Genomic DNA, 23,083 nt, shown 5'->3' on the forward strand with positions numbered 1-23,083 from the left:
CTAGATGTTTGGAGAAAATGTTCATTGAGAGTTTTAAATTGCAAACTCAGGAAAACTAGAGAGTAGTTTATGAGCTACCTTGCCGATCCTTGCATGACTTTGTTATTGAAAAACATACTAACTAGAGGAGATAAAAAAGTTATCATTGTCCTTATAAGCAGTGCTCCACAATACACCTCAAAAAAAAAAAAAATTACTTGCCTATAGTATGAATTGTGGTAAAGGTGTGTGTGTGTGTGTATATATATATACACCTTTATATATATATAAAGGTGTGTGTATATACAGGGTGTTCGGGATAAATTTGACATATTTATAATTAATTATATTTTTCCGTAAGTTACATGTATTAACACACACTTCTCTTCATTTAAAAGTTTGGACCCTTCTTCATTCATATACAAGATGTCAGAAAGGATGGATAGCTGGAACCCACCTGAATCATGGAAGAGAATAACTTGTATCATGATGATTCGTGCCCGCCATCAAAATAAGGATATTACGACTGCTGCCCAATGCTCCCTGAATACAGTAAAAACAATCAGGCATGAACTAGAGACTTGCAATGGTGACTACGAGGATGTAGCAAGAAGAAAGATCCCTAGCAGATGATCTGATTGCGTTCGTACAGCAGAATTCCTCGCAAATCTGCAGGAACAGGTGTTGAAGAACCCTGGCATTGGAATTCGGGCTTTGTTCGTGGAGTTGCTAACTGTAGTCAAGCCCTGGATAACAAGGGTAGCCAATGGTAGGCCGTATGTATGGCAGCAGGATTCGGCCCCTTGCCACACCTCTGGGAAAAGTCAAAAATGGTTGTCTGAAAATTTCTACGACTTCACCAGTCCAAATGTTTGGCCTCCAAACTCCCCAGACCTTAACCCCATGGATTATTTTGTATGGGGCGCAGTTGAAAAAGACACCAATCGCACTTCCAGTAATACAAAAGCCCAGTTAATGGATAAAATTAAAACAGTTTTTGCGGCCCTTCCCAGGGAGACTGTAGCATCAGCTTGTTCGAGGTTCCGAAGCAGAATTGAAGCTGTGATCGATGCTAATGGTGGTTATTTTGAGTAAATCTTGTTGATAGTATTGTAATTAACTCTGCCTGTAATGTTTTTTTGTCAATTCATTAAATTTAATAGATACAAAGAAGATTTTCTTTTTCCTTACGAAACTGTCAAATTTATCCCGAACACCCTGTATATATAATTTATATATAATTTATATATATATATATATATATATTTTTTTTTTTTTTTTAATTTGTTATTTAAGTTGTTCTCCTTGTTTTTGAAACTGAAATGGTGGTATGTATTTATTTTTTAAATTCTGTTATTATCTAGTATGTTCCTCTTTAAGTTTGCCACTAGGTCGTTGTTTTCCCAGCATGTTACATGGTACTTCTGTTTCATTGCCTACTCTCCAATTACTAGTCTTCCATGACAAGAACTTGTTCATTTTGTTCTCATCTATTGTAGTATACTGCAGCTGAGTTTTAGGGAGGAATTATGCAAATAAATATAAACAAATTATAGAAAATAATTTTTATATATGCATCTCATAGAATGGACAAGTTTCTCCTCATCTGAAATATCTGGAGAAGCATCTAGCAGTGGATGCACTACTGAAGACTTCGATTTCTTTAACTAATTTTTATTTAATGACATCAGCAGTAACCGACACTGTTTCTTTACATTTCACGTCATTTTGTTACTCTTCTTCTGCTGGGTGTATACATTGGTAAAGTGGGTAAATGGTTTATTGAATTTAGCTTTATAACAGGCTGTATCAAAAAGGTATGTCAGGTGTTCAAACATTTTAGGATCCATATTTCTGTGGAAAGCAGTTAAGAGTTGGATGATTTCTGCCAAGTCTGTCACATCATTTTTGTGAAAATTTGAGTCTCATGAAACCTAAATTTCTCCACTTTAAAAAGACTGAAAAGCTTATAGTAATCTTGAGTTTCTGTTGGCAGCCCCAGGATATTTTTATAGTTCACAAAATTTAACTTCATCTTTGTACCACAACCACTTGAATTTTCTGAGTGCTTTTAGTTGATGTGTGTTTATTTTCTGAGTGCTTTTAGTTGATGTGTGTTTATTATCTGAGTGCTTTTAGTTGATGTGTGTTTATTTTCTGTATCCTTTGTCATCAATTTGCACTTCACAAAGTTTGTATTTCTTTTAATTTATTGTCCATAACGAAGGGTGGATTTATATAAATTTTCAATAAAATAATTCAATAGGAAAAGCAAGTTTATGAAAAGAACAGAAAATAGTTATCACTTGCAACAGAGCCAGACTAACATTTCACAATGTAATATCAATAACATGATCCATTCTCCAACTCGTTATTACAAAGTACTTGTGGTTTTTAAATAACACTATTGAGAATTGTGAAAATAAACTTATGTCAATACTGCATTATGACTATGTACCTACTTAGGGTTAAAGAGGATGTTGGAAGAATTACAGTTGGCAGTGGAAGACATGAAAATCAGTCTTGTTAAATTAATGTTTTTAATGCTATCTCTGATTTTTGTAAGAATGGCGATTACTTGCAAGTTATTTAAAATTAAATGCTTGAGAATACTTGTCTGTTTGTTTCCATTTATTGTGATTCCCAGAGGGAATCACAATAAATGGAAAGATTGTTAACAACCTACAATATGCAGATGACACCGTGCTAGTTGCAGATAATATTATGGATCTCCAAAAACTCATTGACAGAGTATACATAGAAAGCCAAAGAATGGGAATAAATATAAACATCAACAAGACAAAATACATGATCATCAGCAAACTTCCAGCCTCATCAATGAAACTGACACTCAATGGGAAAAATATTGATCAAGTGTCAAGATATAAATATCTTGGTTGTTCGCTTAATGAACGGTGGGATCCAGAAATAGATATAAAGACAAGGATTGAAGTTGCACGGCAGTCCTTCATGAAAATGAGAACACTATTCTGCAATAAAGACCTAAACATGGAAGTCAGATGCCGAATGCTGAAATGCTACGTGTGGTCTGTTCTGCTCTACTGAGTTGAAACACGGACATTTAAAGCGACAATCATCAAGAAAATTGAACCCTTTGAGATGTGGCTATACAGAAGAATGCTAAAGATATCATGGACAGAAAAAATTACCAATGAAGATGTCTTAAAATCCATTGGCAAAGCTATTATTTTGATTTTGATTTCTTGATTATTTGTACATCTTGTACAAATAATCAAGAAACGAAAAACATCATATCTTGGCCACATCATGAGAAACAGCAAATACCAACTTCTACAAACTATTTTGGTAGGAAGAATTGATGGCAAAGGAACTAGAGGAAGAAAAAGAATATCATGGTTTGACAACATCAAGACGTGGACAGGAAAGAGCAGTGCACAACTGCTCAGATTAACACAAGAGTGCAGTTTGTTCGCCAAAATGGTCGCTGACCTTTGATAGAAGATAGCACAATAAGAAGAATATAACCAGTAAATCAGACAAAGAATTTGGCTCCAGCCCGAAGCACTTTCTTTGTTCTTGATGTCTTGCACACGTGATCCTTGCTATTTGCGGCCATAAGATAGAAGTAACATTGTTAACGATAAAGCAACAAGGAGGTTCAATTGGAAATCATACAAGACAAATTAAGGTATAGATATTAAATAAAATGAAAGTAAGAGAACAAACACACGATATTTAACAGGGTGAAATATTTCCTCTGGGAACAGAACGAGCAGCCCTTCATTACTAACCACATAGTTATTGACTAACTATGTGGTTAATAACAGCATGTGAACTGGAATTTTTGCTTGGAGAGTGTTTTTTATTATTATTATTATTTCATATGATGATACAACGGTCATCAGCCCCTTTAACGGGGAGGTATGGCACCATCTCAATCTTCCCATATTTTATCTGGGCTTGGGACCGGCATAGCCGATGAATCAGGCCTATGGCTGGGAGGAACTGTTTCTTAAGTATTCCTGACTGATCCATGTGTGTGTGTTCATGGGCCAGTTTGCCTATTCTGGGGAATGAAAAACCCGAGTTTCCAGGTGAAAAAACTCTCTATCACCATATGAGACTGGCTAACTCACCGTTCATCGAAAGAGACCAGATAAAGGTTCCTCAGATCGTGGACAGGATTCGAACCCAGGTCTTTCCAATCAATGGACTACGTGTATACTGATTGAGCTATGGGAGCTCTTCTTTCTGTGTGAGTGACAGAGAGAGAGACAAGCACATTTAATTCAGTTAAAAATTTATTTTTTTGAATACCTCGTCTCAATATTACTTAAAGTCTGCTATAGTGCGAAGGTTTCAGGCATTTCAACTGGATTGCATTAAACCTATGAACTGTTTTTGCATTAAACCTATAAACTGATAGTTGAATGAGTGGAATGCATTTCCAGGCTGTTAGTGCTTGTTTGGGCAGTGCATTTAATGAGAGGTATGCATTAGTTATTGTGTTGAGGTTCCCTTGTAATAAAAATACATGTGACTAGGACATCCTTGTTCTGGTCACCTTAAAATTCATTGTAATTTTAGTCTTTGCCCAGTGTGTGTGTGTGTGTGTGTGTGTGTGTGTGTGTGCCTTCAAAATACCTTTTGAATTAATGCTAGCTTGAGTTGGCAAAACATCAAGTAGTAAATGACTAATTTAGTTTGGAAATTATTTATATTCTTCCTGATTCTATATGGTTTTGTTTCTTAAAAACTGGGATAGTAAGTTTTGGTTTGTTACTGTGTTTGTAGTATGTGTGTAATACTGAATTATTGTATTTATTTAATTTATTATTATTTTATTTTTTTCAGTAATGAGAGCTTGTCAAGTTTAGGACCCCTTCCAGATTTTGGCCTTTTTGAAACAAGTCGTTTAGCTTGTGCTGTACTTCCCCAGTATCATCCTAAACAGTTAATGGAACTTTTAGGATTTGGAAAACTGCGCCGTGTTAAGGCAATTCTAAGTCACTTGGTACGATGCCTTTCAGGAACAGAGAATGTTAAGGTACAGTAATAATGTGTATACTTTTGGTTAATTATACATAAAAAAAATAATTTTTTTCTACTGAATATGATGATCCAGATTACTGTTACTTTGAATAGCTGTGGATACCAGCTGTTCATTTAGGTTATAACCCAGTTTCTAGGAGCAGGCAGTCCTGTAGACATCTAGATGATCTCAAAGGTGAGAATGTTTTTGGTGAGTTTAATAAATTTAGTTTAATCCTTTACCCAAGTGTAGGCAAACAAAGTTTGCACCTGAAGTATCTTGGGCTGAGGCAACTCATAGCAAAGGTGGACCATGCTCTCATCACTCCTTGTCTTAGTATCTCCCATAATGCAAAGCACATCTCCTTGCAGACATGTATAATGCTATGTATTAAGGGAAGGGCCACTACCCAGACTAGTTTCAATCTTTATTGAGATCTCGTCAGTGGGAGCCAGACCCAGAAGTGGTGAAACTAAGGCAGAAGGAATGGAGAAGTCATATTTACTTATATGAGTTGCCAAAAGGTGTACCACCTTATTATTAATTTACTCTGGATTTAGAGAAAGATGTTGGAAATTTATTTTCTACTTGGTTAGACTATAATAAATTTAGTTTAATCCTTTACCCAAGTGTAAGCAAACCAAACAAAGTTTGTGCCTGAAGTATCTTCAGGACTGAGGCAACTCACAGTAAAGGTGGACCAAGCTCTCATCACTCCTTGTCTCAGTATCTCCCATAATGCAAAGCACATCTCCTTGCAGACATGTATAATGCTATGTATTAAGGGAAGGGCCACTACCCAGACTAGTTTCAATCTTTATTGAGATCTCGTCAGTGGGAGCCAGACCCAGAAGTGGTGATACTAAGGCAGAAGCAATGGAGAGGGCATATTTACTTATACGATTTGCCAAAAGGTGTACCCCCTTATTATTAATTTACTCTGGATTTAGAGAAAGATGTTGGAAGTTTATTTTCCATTTGGTTAGACTATAATAAATTTAGTTTAATCCTTTACCCAAGTGTAAGCAAACAAAGCTTGTGCCTGAAGTATCTACTTTGTTTGCTTACACTTGGGTAAAGGATTAAACTAAATTTATTATAGTCTAACCAACTGGAAAATAAACTTCCAACATCTTTCTCTAAATCCAAAGTAAATTAATAATAAGATGGTACACCTTTTGGCAACTCGTATAAGTAAAGATGACCTCTCCATTGCTTCTGCCATAGTATCACCACTTCTTGGTCTGACTCCCACTGATGAGACCTCAATGTAGGTCAAAATCGGTCTTGGTAGTGGCCCTTTCCCTTAATGCATAGCATTCTACATGTCTGCAAGGTGATATGCTTTGAATTATGGAAAATACTGAGACAAGGAGTGATGAGAGCTTGGTCCACCTTTACTACGAGTTGCTTTAGTCCTGAAGATACTTCAGGCACAAACTTTGTTTGCATACACTTGGGTAAAGGATTAAACTAAATATATTATAGTCTAACCAAGTGGAAAATAAACTTCCAACAACTTTTTGGTGAGTGGATAAGGATGGCTAATTTGTATCTTTTAAGAACTCAATCGGCATTTTCCTAGGTACTTCAGATTTACATTAGCAGCATATAGAAAAATATTGCGTGAATTCTTAAAGACCATACCAGTCTCACCACTGGGATCGATAATGCGATACTTTCTATGACCTATAAAAAGTAGTAAAAGGTGTTCCTTATGAGTTCTATTTGAGTCTAAAATAATAAATTTAGTTTAATCCTTTATCCAAGTATGAGCAAACAAAGTTTGCGCCTGAAAATATCTTCAGGACTGGGGTAAGGTAGTACAACACCGGGCAACTCGTAGCAAAGGTGGAGCAAGATACCAATCACTCCTATCCCAGTATCTCCCATAATGCAAAACACATCTCCTTGCGGATATGTATAATGTTAAGCATTAGCAGAAGGGCCACTACCCAGACTAGTTTCGACCTTTGTTGAGGTCTCTTCAGCGGGACCCAGGCCCAGAGGTGGAGATACCAGGCAGAAGCAATAGCCGGGTCATCTTTACCTATAGGAGTTGCCAAAAGGTGTGCCACCTTTTTATTAAATTACTCTGGATTTAGAGAAAGATGTTGAAAGTTTATTTTTCACTTAGTTTGACTATAATCAATTTAGTTTAATCCTTTATCCAAGTGTGCTCACTCTCTCCTGAAAATATCTTCAGGAAATCATTGTTTTTTTGGGGGGATGGGGGAGATAGCCCCCAACTTTAGTTGAATTATTAGACATATTGCATGCAGTTCCATAAGAGTATTAGTAATACTCGTATGGAACTGCATGCAATATGTCTAGTTTTTGAGAGGTTTCATTGAACAAATGCTCTTTCTGGAACCAGCTCAGAGAAGACTTAAAAAATTTCACCAATTGCAAAACATGGTATTCTCAAACCAACCATGGACCTGAAGAACTGCTTCACTTGAGCTGATCATTTAATTTTGCATTTGCATTATTGAAGTAGACCTGCTTTTCATTGTAAATAATCCTTACTTATTTGATGAAATCAAAGCAGTTATTTAGTGACATAATGATTTTGTAATATGTTGACAGCTTCTGTTTACCTTGCCAAACTGGTGAAGATGATCTTGCACAGTTTCCCTAGAGGTTCAGTATTCGTTTAACTGTATTGCCTTCAACTGCAGTACAAATAGAAAAACTAGTCAAATATAGTATTAGTCTCTCTTTCATAGGATTCCTTCTTTTATATTGTTCACATTTCTTTCAGAACCAAATCAGCATTCAGGCTGATTTGGTTCTGATTTGATAATTAAAAAAAAGGCTTTAATTAAGCAACTTTATTGATGCATTTTGAACATTTAAAAACCAAAACAAACAAACAAACAAATGATTCATGTATTATTTTTCTCACAACAGTTTTAAATTATATGAGATAAATACTGTATGATTTGCATCTGACTTGCGATTCATTTTGTGACCTCCAATGCTTCATCTGTCATTGTGCTCCTATGAACCATGCAAACTGTATAGCTTTAAACCTTGTGATATTATTGTGCATTATTACTGGAAATATGAGTTAATTTTTTATTATTTTTGCAGATACATTCATAATTATACACACTATATTATATTTGATGTTAGATGTTATTTTAACAGAAAACATACCTTCAAGTGCCTGATTCCTTAGATGGTGTTGACAACCAGGATGGTCCACGATCTTGGTCTCGTTCTCGTGCTCTTTCCTTAGCAGCTGGCACATCTCCACTTCAGCGTAGTCCATTAGATGGTCAAGGATCACTTTCAGTATTTCCTGAAGAAGTAACTTTGGATTATGTCGAAATCACTTCCATTCCACCACTACCATTATTCACTCTCCTGGCTGCTGATAAGGAATCTGATTCAGGTATAACTCCAACTCTCAGGGATGGAAGTATAACTAGTCAGGTTAGTTGCATTTAATTTAAGAAAGAAAAAAAAATCTTATTTTGCTGATATTCATTGAAATTGCAACTCATTGCAACAGTTCAGTTTTATAAAAAATTAATTTATAAAAAAATTAAAAAAAAACATGATTATTGTTTTTTCGCATTATGAATATAATTGCTTTCCCTATAGTGAACTCATAAAGACCAGAAAGTATAATTTATTATAGTAGATAGTTTGCTGTAGTAAATATCATTCATCACAACTTGATGCTATGTATGCTTCAAACAGAAAAAGTCCAATGCAATGTGCTTAATTGTTTCCAATAATTCAAAATTGTGGTGTGAAATTTTTTTTAATACATAATTATTATAGAAAGCAAATAATTCCCTTTGTTTATTTACAGAATATTTGCTATATATTTTGTTCTGTGATTAATTATATTTGAAATATACTTAAATTATGACTATATCATCAGCAAATCAATTATAGAACTAACAGTTCATGACATACTTGAAAGTTAGTGGAATTATTACAGTCTGATTGGGAACAGAAAATCATTTGTAATATATGTTTTCCAGTTACTGTAAAAAATTATTAAATGAGGTGACAAGTGAATGAACAGTCATAAAAAATATCCATGAGGAATGCCATCAGAAATACATTTCAAATGCTTGAGGTAAAAAAAAACAAAGTCATAGAAATCCAAAATATGAAAAAGGTAGCTGTAGTTGATATAACTTGCATAGGTAGTATTTGATTATTACTACCACTGTAAGGATTATTGGAAGTCTGAAGTGGCAAATGCATGTTTGGTCTCCAAAGCAGGGATTCCAGTTAATGTTCTCTCACCCCTTTTTTTCCCCCTCCATGCATTGTGAGTGATACCATTCAAAACTTTACAAACATACTTAGAGCCATATATAACCTCCTCCATTTCAAGAGTAAATCAATGTTGCCACAAGACAGCTTCCAGTTAGTGTATGGGTCTGAACCTATCAGAGGGAGTCGCGATTCTACCATTCAAGACTCACAGTTATCTCTTAGCTTAAAACATCCACTACTGGACGTGTCATGGAAAGGTTTGAAGAAATTCTTGCTGCCACTCTTGACATTTCCAACACTTTCGACATTTTGAGTTACCAGCTTCCTCTCTGGTCATTCGAGCTTTCCCACAGTGCAGAAGTGCCTCAAGGCTATCCGATTACCTACTCTCTCTTTCTCACGTACATAAATGACCTACTCATAATCACCAATATCCTGTCCACAGTTCTGCAAATAGTACTGTCCACTCATTCTACTCAGTTGACAAACCATGCAATACTGTGACATTCCAGGTTACAAGATTATCTACAACTAGTGCCTTAAACATTGATATACATACTATCCTTATATGGGTCAAGGATAACCTTGTCGTGTTCAATGCCACCAACACACAAGCTTGCCTTCTCTCATGCAAAAGAGTTCTCATCTCACCTAACCTTTTCCTCAGTAATACACAAATCACCAGACAAGATCATATTTCTCTGCTTGGACTAACATTTCCTCCAGTCTCTCCTGGCATAAACACATCACATCAATAGCCTCCTCAGTATCCAAGAAACTAGGCATTCTCTTTCGTTCAAGAGGCTATTTTACACCCAACCAACTCTTACCTATATACACATCCCAAATCCGTTCATGTTTAGAATACTGCTCACATGTTTTGGTTGATGTACCTAAAACTTCCCTTAAAATCCTTGATGCTTTCCAGAGGCAAGTAATTAGGCTCTTACAGATTCACTTGATCCTCTGTCTCAAAGATGCAGTGTGTCTGCACTGTCTGTTCTACAGGTACTTCCATGATCGCTGTTCCAGTGAATTGGCATTCATTATATTTCCAATTTCTGTTGCACCTGTTAATACAAGAGCAGCAACTGCCCAGCATTCCCTTTACCGTGCAACTGCAAACATGCTGAACCTGACTTCTCCTCCTCTTCCTCCTTGTTTATTCCATTCACTGCTGTCCTGTGAAACAACCTTATTCATGAAGTATTCTCAAACAACTACAACCCATATTTCTTTAAAAAAAAAAAAAAGACCATTGATAAACTTTTATCTCAGTCCTTATCTACATCCTACGCACAGCACTGATGTACTTATAAGACTCTTGACCTCTCATTTATACAATCAATACGCAGAAAAAACAATTAGTTCTGCATTTGATGTGCATGATAAAAATAGAAAAAAAAAATCCTTAGTCTTTCCATGGTATAAATATATTATAGGTTTACAAATAATACTTCCATGGGTGGGAGCCACATAATAATATGATGGTCTGAAAGTTTAACATAACTACTCTACATAACTCCAAATACTTGGTGACAAGATCTCTACTCCAGATAGAGGGAGTAGAGCTCTCATCATACCAATTTATAAAATTATCATTATGTGGCATCTCCACGGTGTCTGGAGACTCATTGTGGGAGACCACACATCTTAAACTCATTCAGTGTCAGGGCACTCACCACTAATTCTGGCAATTCATTAGATTCTCCATGAATAAAATCTAGTCTGTACATACTTGTTAACCACACGTTTGCACAACTTCCATTGATCTGATTATTCCTAGTTTTCTGTTTGTCATATATTAAAAAATTGCTGTGCATCAATTTTGTAAGACCTCCATGATATTTTATAATTTTATATCGTGTTCCCCCTCTTTTCCACCTATGAACTAAACTTTGTAACCTACACATCTTCAAACTCTCCTCATAGGGAACATTTTACAGACCTGTCACCAGTTTGGACACTTGTCTCTGAATTCTCTCTACCATTTGCTGATCCTCAAACCCAGGGTGCCCTAATCTGTGTGCAAGAATCAAGATGCAGCCAAATCATAGTATTATAATGAGGGATAATAACTTCTATTCTTACATGTTTAGTATTTCAACATCCAAGTAATCAAAGTAATCCTTTGAGCTATTTTACCAACTTTTGCAATATACATTCTGAACTTGAACTCTCTGTCTACCTACTACTATCCCCAAGTCCATGGCCTCATCAATTTCCTGCAATCCAGTATCATCATTGTGATGCACAATATGCAACCATTCATTCCGAGATGCAGAACCTTACATTTTGCAACATTAAATTGTTATCCTTTGCCCATTATGTCAATTTATTTAAATCAATCTGCAGGATATCTTCATATCAACTGCTGATGACGAAGCTGATATTCTTCCCCCCCCTCCCCTTAAATCCTTGCCTATATCATCGATATACAAATTAAACAGTAGTGGTCCTACTACAGAACTGTGAGGTACTCCACTAGTCATTCTCATTTTCTAGATTCCACTACACCATATATTACTCTGATGTCTTTGTCCCCCCCCCAACACCATCAAATACATCCATGTTACTAGTTGGAAGTTTTTCCACTTGGTTATACTATAAATTAAAGATACCAAGAAATTATATTATTATTATTATTATTCAGGCCTCCATGGAGTCAAAAGACTCATCGAGGGGAGGCCCTCCCCCTAAGAAACACAAAGTCTATCATACCACTCCTTAAATTCATTGACCATTCTTGCTCTCACTACTCCATCAGGCAATGCATTCCACGGTTCAGCCACCCTCCACGCAAAGAAACCACTCCTCACCCTCTTTCTCACAGTTTCCTTTCGTAACTTCCAGGTATGGCCTCTTATCATCACTCCTTCCCACTGTTCAACCTCATGGTGAAACCATGAACTCATGGTGAAATACCATCCAATCCCAAAGCTTTACTGACATCCAGAGTACTCAGTATCTGAAACACACTCTCCTCCTCTACCTCTAAACCTCGAACCGGCCCTATCCCTCTAGCATTAAAACTGACTCCTCTAGGATGAAATACTCCAATAAAGTGTTCATTGAACAATTCCACTATGTCCTCTGCATCAGTCACTCTATTCCCATTTTTATCCCACAATATCATTCTTCCACAGTCATTTCTCCTCCTACTGGCCACATAGCTAAAAAATTCCCTAGGATTTTCTTTGGATCTTAGGGCCAATCTCCTCTCATATTCCAGTTTTGCTTTCCTTATCACACTAGTCACTCTTCTGGCCTCCAAATTGTGTCCTCTTCTTCACTCGTGGTATACAACTTACCATTGCTGCTAACAAATATTCTTTCACAATTTCCCATGCACTAATGATATCAATTCCTCCCTCCATGAAACTTCCCGAAGTTGACGTCTAAGACTATTATAATCACCTGCTTTATATACTTGGTTTAATCCTTTATCCAAGTGTAAGCAAACAAATATTGCATCTGAAGAATTTTCAGAACTGCGACAACTTGTATATAGAAGCTAATAACTTCGCATCACTTGCCTTAGTATCCCATAATGCAAAAGCACATATCCTTGTGAGCATGTATAATGCTATGCATAATGGAAAGGGGCACTATCCAGACTGGTTTCAACCTTTATTGAGGTCTCATCAGTGGGAGCCAGGCCCAGAGGTGATACCAAGGTTGTAGTAATGCAGAAGTCAGTGAGACCTCAATAAAGGTTGAAACTGGTCTGGGTAGTGACCCTTCCCATAATGCGTAGCATTATTCATGTCCACAAGGATATGTGCTTTTCATTATGGAATACTAAGGCAAGTAATATGAAGTCATTAGCTTCTATATAGAGTTGCCCCAGTCCTGAAAATACTTCAGGCACAAACTTTGTTTCCTTACACTTGGATAAAGGATTAACCCAAGTATATAATTTCTTGGTATCTTTAATTTATATTCATGCTACTAGTTTCATATCCATTCCCAGTTGCTCCAACTTTTGTATTCCTTGATTTGCTTCAACTTATATGACTGGATTCCACTCCACCATACACTATTCTCTGATGTCTGTCTGTCAGCAGTCCCCTTATCTATACTGCCAGCTTCATGTTTGCTCCAATTTATGTAATAGTTCTCCCATATGGTATCCTGACAAATGTCTTGCAAATATTAATATGACAAATATTCTGGCAAAGTTCAGCAGTAGCATAGTGTAGCCATTTCCTTTATCCAGTACCAAGGTAAAATCCAACAGTGGGTGGATAGGGTTATGATACTCTGTAGTGGTCAGCACAGCTTTATAAAATGCGAATAAATTATTAGGACAGGACCTACCCTTTCCAAAGCCATGCTGACCACTGTAGAGTATCAGAACCCTATCCATCCACTGTTGGATTTTACCTTTAACCTACTTTTCCAATAGTGGATCAACCCCTCCTGATATATTAATTGGTCTGTAGTTTGCTACTTCTATCTTGGAGCGACCTTTATGTAATGGAACTATCTTATCCTCTTTATTCTCCCTTGGAACCTTGCCAGAGCTGAGACATAGATTGAACGACTTCATCAGAGTCAATGCCATTTCTCTTGTACATCCACATAGTACATGTGCTGACGTTCTGTAGTCTCACTGCTGTGTTCACATTGATATTTTTCTCAGTATCTCAATTATTTCTCAATCTAGAGCTGATGTGCTGTTCACATAATTTTATTTCATGTAATTTGCTATTAAAATGGCCTGTTTGAAATAAAAATTTTAAGGATCCTGAATATCATATTTCATTAAATTCCATGAAGTTAGCGAGAAACTTATCATTTCAAACATTTTTTTTTTTTTTCAAAAAAAAAAAGTTCTATTATTGAAAATATATATTTATTTATTTATGTACCATTTATTTATTTATTTTTTGAAATACCATTTATTTATTTATTTGCCACTGTTTTGTACCACAGTAATGTATTATTTATCTGACCTTCCAAACAGTGACCCTTCAATTATACAACCCTTGCATGTTAACTGACTACTCTGTAGAGTACCATGTAATTATTATTTTAATTATTACTTATATGAGTACTCCATGGAATCAAAATACTCATTGCAAGAGACCCACTCTATCCAATACAATACCTATCATACATCTCCTTAAACCTGTTCACTGTTAGGGTTCTCACAGCCACCTCTGTCAATCTATTCCACTGATTTACTGCTTTCCAAATGAAGAACCTAGTCTGCACACTCTTAGACAACTTCCAAGTGTGACCCGACCCCTTGTCCCCCCCTCAATGTATTGAAAAATTTCTTCTGTGTCAGTCTTATAGAATCCATTTAATAACTTATAAGTTTCTGCAGTGGCGGCCAGTGAAAATTTTACGTGGGGGTGCTGCAAATACAAAATTTAAAAAAAAAAAATTCTTTTTTTATTAATAAATAAATTTGCATATTAAAAAAAATTGCTTTATTAAAAATATTTCACCCTCACCACAAACAAACACCAATAATAAAAGCTTCTTATCTCACAGAAATAACACCTGCAAGCATACGATTTATCTGTAAGTGACACTGCCCAAAAGAGCAGTGTCAGAATCACTTATAACGTGCAATGACAAGCGCAAACGAATATCGGTGCGTCTAGCTGCAGTTGGCTGAACGAGATAATTCTGACACTGCATTAGATCACAGTGCATTTGTTTCATGTAACGATAATTGAAAAAATATAATTCTTTTCATATTTTCAACAGTGACACTCATTATAATTCAGCCTTGTATCTATAATAAATAAATAATTATGTTATTTGAACAAAATAAAATAAGATTTACAAAAAATAGTTCACCCTCATCACAAACACGCACCAATAATAAAAGTTTCTTATCTCACAGAAATAACGTGCGCAAGCATATGATTTATCTGTAAGCGACACTGTCCAAACGAGCCGTGTCGGAATTACTTGTAACATGCAAGCGCAAACGAATATCGGCAAGTCTAGCTGCAGTTGGCCAAACGTGATAATTCCTACACTTTTGTTTCGTAATCTAAAGCGTTAATCGAACAATTCCAATTAACTATTCAATCAATGTCAAAACATAAACTGTATCCTTTAACATGTTGTATTGCATTTATATAATGTTGTAAGCATTGTTATTATTTATAAACACAAACAAAATTTAATTTTTTTAATTTTTCCTTAGGGGTGCTGCAGTGTCACAGTGCTTATGTATGAGCCGCCACTGAGTTTCTGTCATATTCCTTCTCCTCCACCTGTCAGCTAAACTCTGCAACCCACACATCTTCAATTTATCCTCATAGAGAACATTCCACAGACCTGTCACCAGCTTGGTCACTCATGTCTGAATCCTCTCCTCCACCCCCTGATCTCCAAGAAACACAGGTTGCCAAATCTGTGCACAGTAGTCAACATGTGGCCAAATCATAGCCTTCTAAAGAGGGATAATTACCTCCCTACCTTTGTCAATGTGTTTTGCAGCATCAAGTAATTTGCTATTAAAATTATCTGAGCTATTTTGCCAACTCTTACAATATGTCCTCTGAATTTCAAATCTCTATTAATATCCACCATCACCCCAGATTCCTAACTTCATCAATTTCCTGTAAACTAGTACTATCAATGTGATATGAAGTGTGTAACCTTTTCATCCTGAAGTACATTTTCACTATTGTATTTTTTTGGCAAGTATTTGTTAAAGGATTTTTATTGTTATTATGCAACCTCCTTCAGGGAGTGAAAGAATAATTGAGGAATGCCCTCTTAAAGTTCACACACTGCCTAAATCCATTCCACCCCCAACCACACATCATAATAAGATACTTGATCTTACCTGCTTCCTAATGCACACTTGCTCAGCTTCTATGCTTGGCTTATGTTTATCTATTGTAAGATCTTCTTATCAAACTTCTTTGTGTTTATCATATCTTCCCACTTGTTTGGTGAATACCTTGAAGACCATTCCCACAGTCTACCTATGCCACCCATCTCTGAAGAAGCACTTTGGGAAAATTTGCAATTCAGGTGGTTACTCTTCATATTTTCAAGGCTTTGGACAGTCTGGCACAGAGGTCTATTAAGTTGATGTCAACACACTACATTCTTCTTCTCATTTGCCAAACCATGTGCTACACAAAGCACCACAAGCTCCAGAATAGCAACCTCTTCTACCCTAAATTCTAATCTTGAAACCATTCTTCAATGGAATTCAGATAACCTTTTCAGTTTTAGTGCTAGCATAATGTCATTACCAGCCCATTTGGATTTGAAAGCTTGAGAACTGCACCCAACTTGTTCAGGGTCATTTCTGCACTCACATTCATTTATTTGAGGGTTGGCTATTTCTACACAATCAATCCTACAGTCATACTCATTTGTTCCAGGAGTGGCCAGACATATGCTTGATTGTATCTCCAACTTGGATATGGAGTTCAGGGAGAGAGAGAGAGAGAGAGAGAAGGGGGGGGCAACAAGAAACCTTTGAATCAGCTAGAGAGAGAGACATTGAAGCCATCTGTAAGATTAGAAAATTTAGAACTCCATGATAGACTCGGAGTTTAAACAAGCAATATTTGAAAGAGAGTAAAGTGTATTGAAAGTTACTAATCAGTAACTCAGCTTATTCTTTGATAGAATATGGTGAAAAAAAAAAAGTGAAGAAAGGTATAAAAGTAGCTGAACAGATATCATGGAGTGTCTTAGAGATGACAAATATCAGAAATGTGGGAAAATATTTTGATGGCTATTGAAAAGATTGGAAATAAATTACTTGAGAAGAAATCAGAAATGAAAAGATCACATGGTAATTCAATATAAAGATATTCTAGAAATCTGGAGTGATTGCTTTGGAAGATTGTTAAATGAAATTAGAATTGGCAGAATGGTGGTAAAAAATATTCGAGAAAAATGCAATCAGGAATATATATATATCAGTTTTAGAGAAAGAAAAATCCACCAAAAACCAGAAACGTGAAAAGGCAGCTGGAGTGAGTGATATTAACCAGAAATTTGGAGAACGTAAAATTTCATAGTAGTTCATAGAATTTCATACAATTCTTGGTCAGAAGGTCAAATTCTGGGTGATTTAAATAGTAGTCTCTATATAGTACCCATCTTTAAAAGAATAAAACTGAATGTGAGAATTACAGAGGAATTTCCCTACTTAGTGTTTCAGGTGAGATTTATATAAACATATATTTGAGGAAGAGTGGCTAAAAAAATTATGTAAGAGAAATATGGAGAATAACAAGCTGGGTTCAGGCCAAATAGGGATGTTAGGATTAGATATTCACTTTAAGACAAATAGTTGAGAAATGGGAATATAACAATGATTTTTAAGTTTTGTATATCGGGAAAAGGCATATGACAAGATGTCATTAGCAAAGCTGTTCAAAATGCTATAATTGTGTGTTGGTTATTCATTTAAAAATTTTATGGAATTTACAACCTTGTTAAAAAAAAAAAAAAAAAAAAAAAAACTTTTTTATTATCTTGACGTTTCGAGATCATCATCTGGAGTATACATAAATATACAAGACAAGCTGAGTTACATTATTATCTGTAAGCTAGAAAAACAATGATTTGATCACATGTTATTCTACTGGCATGACCTCTAGTGGAAAAAAAAAATATTATAAATTACATCAAGCTAAATTCTATTTATGATGGCAGGATTAAACATTCTCTCTTACAGTTGGTTTTCTTTCAGAAACAGTCATGTCCTATTTTTAGTATTACAATTGTTATTTAAGATACTGGATTTTCTACAGTCCTGTTTATAGTTGTTCTTAGTGAGGAAGGTTTCGTGGGTCGAATATATGCCTTCCATATGTTTGGGATTTTAAGACCATGATTATTGTTCAGATTGGGATGGTTGATAATGATCTCACAGGCTTCCTTAAATTTCCATTCATACCATGTTTTAGTGTGATGTAGACAGCTAGTGCTTTTCCAGACAATTCTGTGTAAGGTATTCAGGGCATGATCCGAAAGGCCGGCTTCACCATAATTATTATATTTAATGTGTCGTTTATGTTCTTTTTGTCTGATAGGAATTGTGCATTCTGTTTCTCCTATATATGGTATGTTGCAAGTACAATAAATACGGTATACTCCAGGGTGGGCTAAGCAATAACAAGCAACATAACTAAACACGAATTAACAGAGAAAAAATCATTTAAAACAAATCCGAACTTAGTAATAACCAGAGTCGATAAAGGAAATGCCACCGTTATTTTAAACCGTACCACTTTGTAGAAAAAATGAATCTGCTGGTCTCTGACAATAACACATACCAATTAGGTAACTACAACCCAACCAATAGAATAAAAAACAAAACAGAGAGACTACTTTAGTCAATTACCACATGGCCCAAAGATACGGTCAAAAAACTATTTCCGCGCTATGCACGCTCCCCAAGAATTTACGGGCTACCAAAAATTCACAAAGAAAACAAACCGCTAAGACCTATAGTTGAAGGAATTGACAGCCTGATGTATCATTTAGCCAAAAAAAATTAGCAGGAACACTCAAGGAGTTGGTAGGTCATTCCCCCTCCTATATCAGAAACACACAACACTTCGTAAACATCATCAAAGACATTATATTAGAAAAAGATGATTTATTAATCAGTTTTGATGTCTCTGCCCTCTTTACGAATGTCCCAATCAATGACACAATCCTTCTCCTACAGAACAAATTCCCTCCAGATATCTCAAGCTGTTCTTTGTACATGTATTACGTTCTAGTTATTTTGTATGGAAAACAGCCATGGGCTGGCCATTATCCCCCCCCCGATTGCTAATTTTTACATGGAATAATTTGAGCAACTTTCTTTAGGTTCCTCCCCTCTTAAACCCAAAGTCTGGCTTAGATACGGTGACAATGTTTTTGCAATCTGGTCTCATGGCCGCCAGACATTAGACACATTCCTTAGCCACCTAAACAAACAACACAAATGCATACAGTTCACAATTGAGATTGAAAAACATAACACACTTCAGTTTCTGGATACACTTGTCACTCAACACAGAAACTAGGTGTTATCAACACTCTAAAAAAAACAGGGCTCAGATGATCTGTTCCAGTGAACAAGCACTGAAAGACGAATTTAAAATTATCAGCGATACTTTCCAAAAAAATGGATACAGCCAGAACACTATTAACAAAATTCTCTACAAGACCTTAAAAAAAACAAACCAGACTACAGTAAAACTATAACCATTCCCTACATTAAAGAAACATCAGACAAAATAAACAGATTACTACAAAAATACAACCTCAAAGCCACCTTTAAACCTCCCGCAAAAATAAAAAGCTTACTCACCTCATCCACAGACCCACTCCCTCCACTAGCCCACCCTGGAGTATACCGTATTTATTGTACTTACAACATACCATATATAGGAGAAACAGGATGCACAATTCCTATCAGACAAAAAGAACATAAACGACACATTAAATATAATAATTATGGTGAAGCTGGCCTTTCAGATCATGCCCTTGAATACTTTACACAGAATTGTCTGGAAAAGCACTAGCTTTCTACATCGCACTAAAACGTGGTATGAAAGGAAATTTAAGGAAGCCTGTGAGATCATTATCAACCACCCCAATCTGAACAATAATCATGGTCTTAAAATCCCAAACATATGGAAGGCATATATTCGACCCATGGAACCTCCTTCCTCACTAAGAACAACTATAAACAGGACTGTAGAAAATCCAGTATCTTAAATAACAATTGTAATACTAAAAATAGGACATCATTGTTGCTGAAAGAAAACCATCTGTAAGAAAGAATGTTTAATCCTGTCATCATAAATAGAATTTAGCTTTATGTAATTTATTATTATTTTTTCACTAGATAATTTTTTTATTTATAATTTTTTGAAATTTTTTTTTTCACTAGAGGTCATGTCAGTAGAATAATATATGATCAAATCATTGTTTCTCTAGCTTACAGTTAATGATGTAACTCAACTTGTCTTGCATATTTTTGTAGGCTCCAGATGATGATCTTGATATGAAGATTGAAATGTCGGGATAATAAAAAAAGTTTTTTTTAACACGGTTGTAAATTCCATAAAATTTTTAAATGAATGCTGATCACCATGTAACACTAAAAGAAAGGATGTGTTGGTTGTATTTCAGCTGTAGTCAGCACTTACAATTGAAAGAGGTATGAGAAGGTGGCTTGATTTGAAAGTAAACATAAGATAAGGGTGCAAACCATATCTACTGCATGTTTATAATTTATATATATGCCATTATGAATAAAGTGGCATTAAACATGATATTAAAATTGGACTTAAATTAAATAATCGCTATAACAAATTTGGTAGGAAAATTGGCGATAAAAAGATATTCTATGAAAATAAGCATGAACATTGAAAACATCAACTGCATCCAGAATGTAGAAATTATAGTGCAAAACACAGCTTTAGGTACAATTTTTAGTGAAGAATGGCAAACATGGAAATAGATAACTGAATAAGCAGAGTTGGTATAGTATGGAGTCAACTGAATTAATCTATATGGAATAAGAAAGAGAGAGATTTGTATAAACACCCGGTTAGCTGTATACAAGACAGTCTTCAAACCAGTTTTATCTTTTGAATGTGAGAGCTTGGTTAGAATGAAACGTAATCAAAGACTAGAAACCACAGATACGAGAGTTTTAAGAAAGATTAGCAGTTGAACAGACGTCATTAATGGCAGTATCATATTAAAAATGAAGATATTAGGAAGGAACTTGATATTGCTAGCATTCAGGAATGTGTGAGTAGAGCTAATCTCAGGTAGCAACTCCTTTTAAAGAGAATATGAGAGGAAAGATTAGCAAAACAGGTGAATGATACCAGGAAAAAAGACCTAGAGGAAGATCAATATCTAGGTTAAAAATGCCTTAAAACAGCCCTTCCCAAACTGTGGGCCATGCGTTTTGTTGAGGGGGGCCGTGAAATAATGAAAACAAATTTAAAATCTCTTAAGACTAAGTAGATTTTTTTTTAAATCTGAAAAGAAGCGTATTTAATTTTTATTATTTATTATTTCTGTTTTATATTTTAATGGAAAAAATCACACATTGGTGTGTTGTTTCACAAATTTTGCTTCTTGCATATTTCGGGGATTAATGAAATTAGTAAATATATGATAAGAAACACAAAAAAAGATTGCAAATGCAAAATCTTGAATATAATTGTATTGAATATAAATGCAATAAATATTATAATAATATATGTCTATATTACGATTTTTTTTTTTTTTTTTTTTTTTTTGATGGGGGCTGTGAAATATTTTAATTTTTCCAAAGGGGGCCTGGCATCCATAAGTTTGGGAAGCACTGCCTTAGAAGACCAAAATAGTAGATCTGTCAGTATTGGGGTCCTGACAGATAGCTGATTTGAAAGAAAATTGTTGAAAGTTAGTAATGTAAATTCATTTTTGAAATTATGGATTCTACAATTGTGTTAAAATAACTCTTTATTATCCCGACATTTCGATCTTCACATCAAGATCATCATCTGGAGCATACATAAATATACAAGACAAGCTGCGTTACATTTCAAACCGTAAGCTAGAGAACCAATGATTTGATCACATTCTACTCACTGGCATGACTCCAGTGAAAAAAAAAAAAAAAAAAAAAAATTACATCAAGCTAGATTTAATTTATGATTACATGAATAAACATTCTTGCTTACAGATGGTTTTCCTTCCAGTAACAACAATGTCCTATTTCTATTATTATAATTGTTATTTTTGATTTAAAAAAAAAAAAAAATTATTTATAAATTACAACATGAATAAACATTCTTTCTTATAGATTTTTTCTTTAATAGTGATGCCCTATTTTTTAGTATTAAAGTTATTTTAGATTTAGGATCTTGGATTTTCTACAGTCCTGTTTGTAGTTGTTCTTAGAGAGGAATGATTCATGGGACGAATATATCCCTTCCATATATATGGGATTTTTAGATCATCATTATTGTTTAGATTGGGGTGGTTGATAACGATCTCACAAGCTTCCTTAAATTTGCATTCATACTATGTTTTGGTGTGATGTAGACAACTAGTGCTTTTCTAGTCAATTCTGTGTAAGGTGTTCAGGGCATGATCTTTACCATAATTATTATATTTGATGTGTCGTTTATATTCCTTTTGTCTGATCGGAACTTTGTGTCCTGTTTCTCCTATGTATGACATGTTGCAGTAAATACGGTAAACTCCAGGGTGTGCCAGCAGAGGTAGTGGGTCTTTGGATGAGTTGAGTAAGCTTTTTAATTTTGCAGGAGGTTTAAAGGTTGCTTTGAGGTTGTATTTTTTTTAGTACTCTGTTTAATTTGTCTGATGTCCCTTTCAAGCTATGTAAACGCAGATATGTGGATGATCCTAGAAAAGATTACTGACAACACAGAGAACCACATCCTCCAAACAAAGAAAGAAAATCTAATTTCTAAATTCCAAAGACTAAAAGATCGAAAGAACCAGCTGCCATATTCAAATTTCTCTACAAGGAACAATAACATCCAACCAGAAGCAAGAAACAACAGGAGCCACCAATCACCTACAGGTAACAGTAATATGGTTAAACTATCCAACCATGCTTTAAACAAAGATGAAATCTCGATACTTAACAATGGTTTAAATTATGCCATAGCATGCAAATCGATAAACAAACTTGAATTTATTTGTAATATTGAAAGAGGCCTAAGATTCATCCCAAAATAACATAGCAGAAAAAATATGTTTAGAAACTGCCAACATTTTAAATCATAACAAAACAATAACAAGCAACATAACTCAACATGAATTAACAGCGATAAAATCACTAGTCAAATCCGATCATCTTAATAA

At 35.1% G+C, this 23,083-nt stretch overlaps 1 protein-coding gene across 4 annotated transcripts in view; it reads left to right on the forward strand.

Annotated features, from left to right (window-relative positions):
• Window positions 1-23,083, forward strand: part of Rbcn-3A (rabconnectin-3 alpha) — a 984,230-nt gene that overhangs the window by 400,786 nt on the left and 560,361 nt on the right. For all 4 annotated transcript variants that reach the window (XR_016549602.1, XM_090406519.1, XM_090406521.1 and 1 more), the window contains exons 25-26: window positions 4,816-5,008; window positions 8,147-8,434. Coding sequence is in view for 3 of the 4 variants with exons in the window: in XM_090406519.1 (XP_090262645.1) it covers window positions 4,816-5,008; window positions 8,147-8,434 (481 nt within the window). In the remaining variant the exon portion in view is untranslated. The remainder of the gene's footprint in view (window positions 1-4,815; window positions 5,009-8,146; window positions 8,435-23,083) is intronic.

Source organism: Typopeltis vanoorti, chromosome 16 (assembly GCF_054136105.1).
Source record: "Typopeltis vanoorti isolate ZY-2024b chromosome 16, IOZ_Tvanoo_1.0, whole genome shotgun sequence".
Classification (NCBI taxonomy): Eukaryota; Metazoa; Arthropoda; class Arachnida; order Uropygi; family Thelyphonidae; genus Typopeltis; species Typopeltis vanoorti.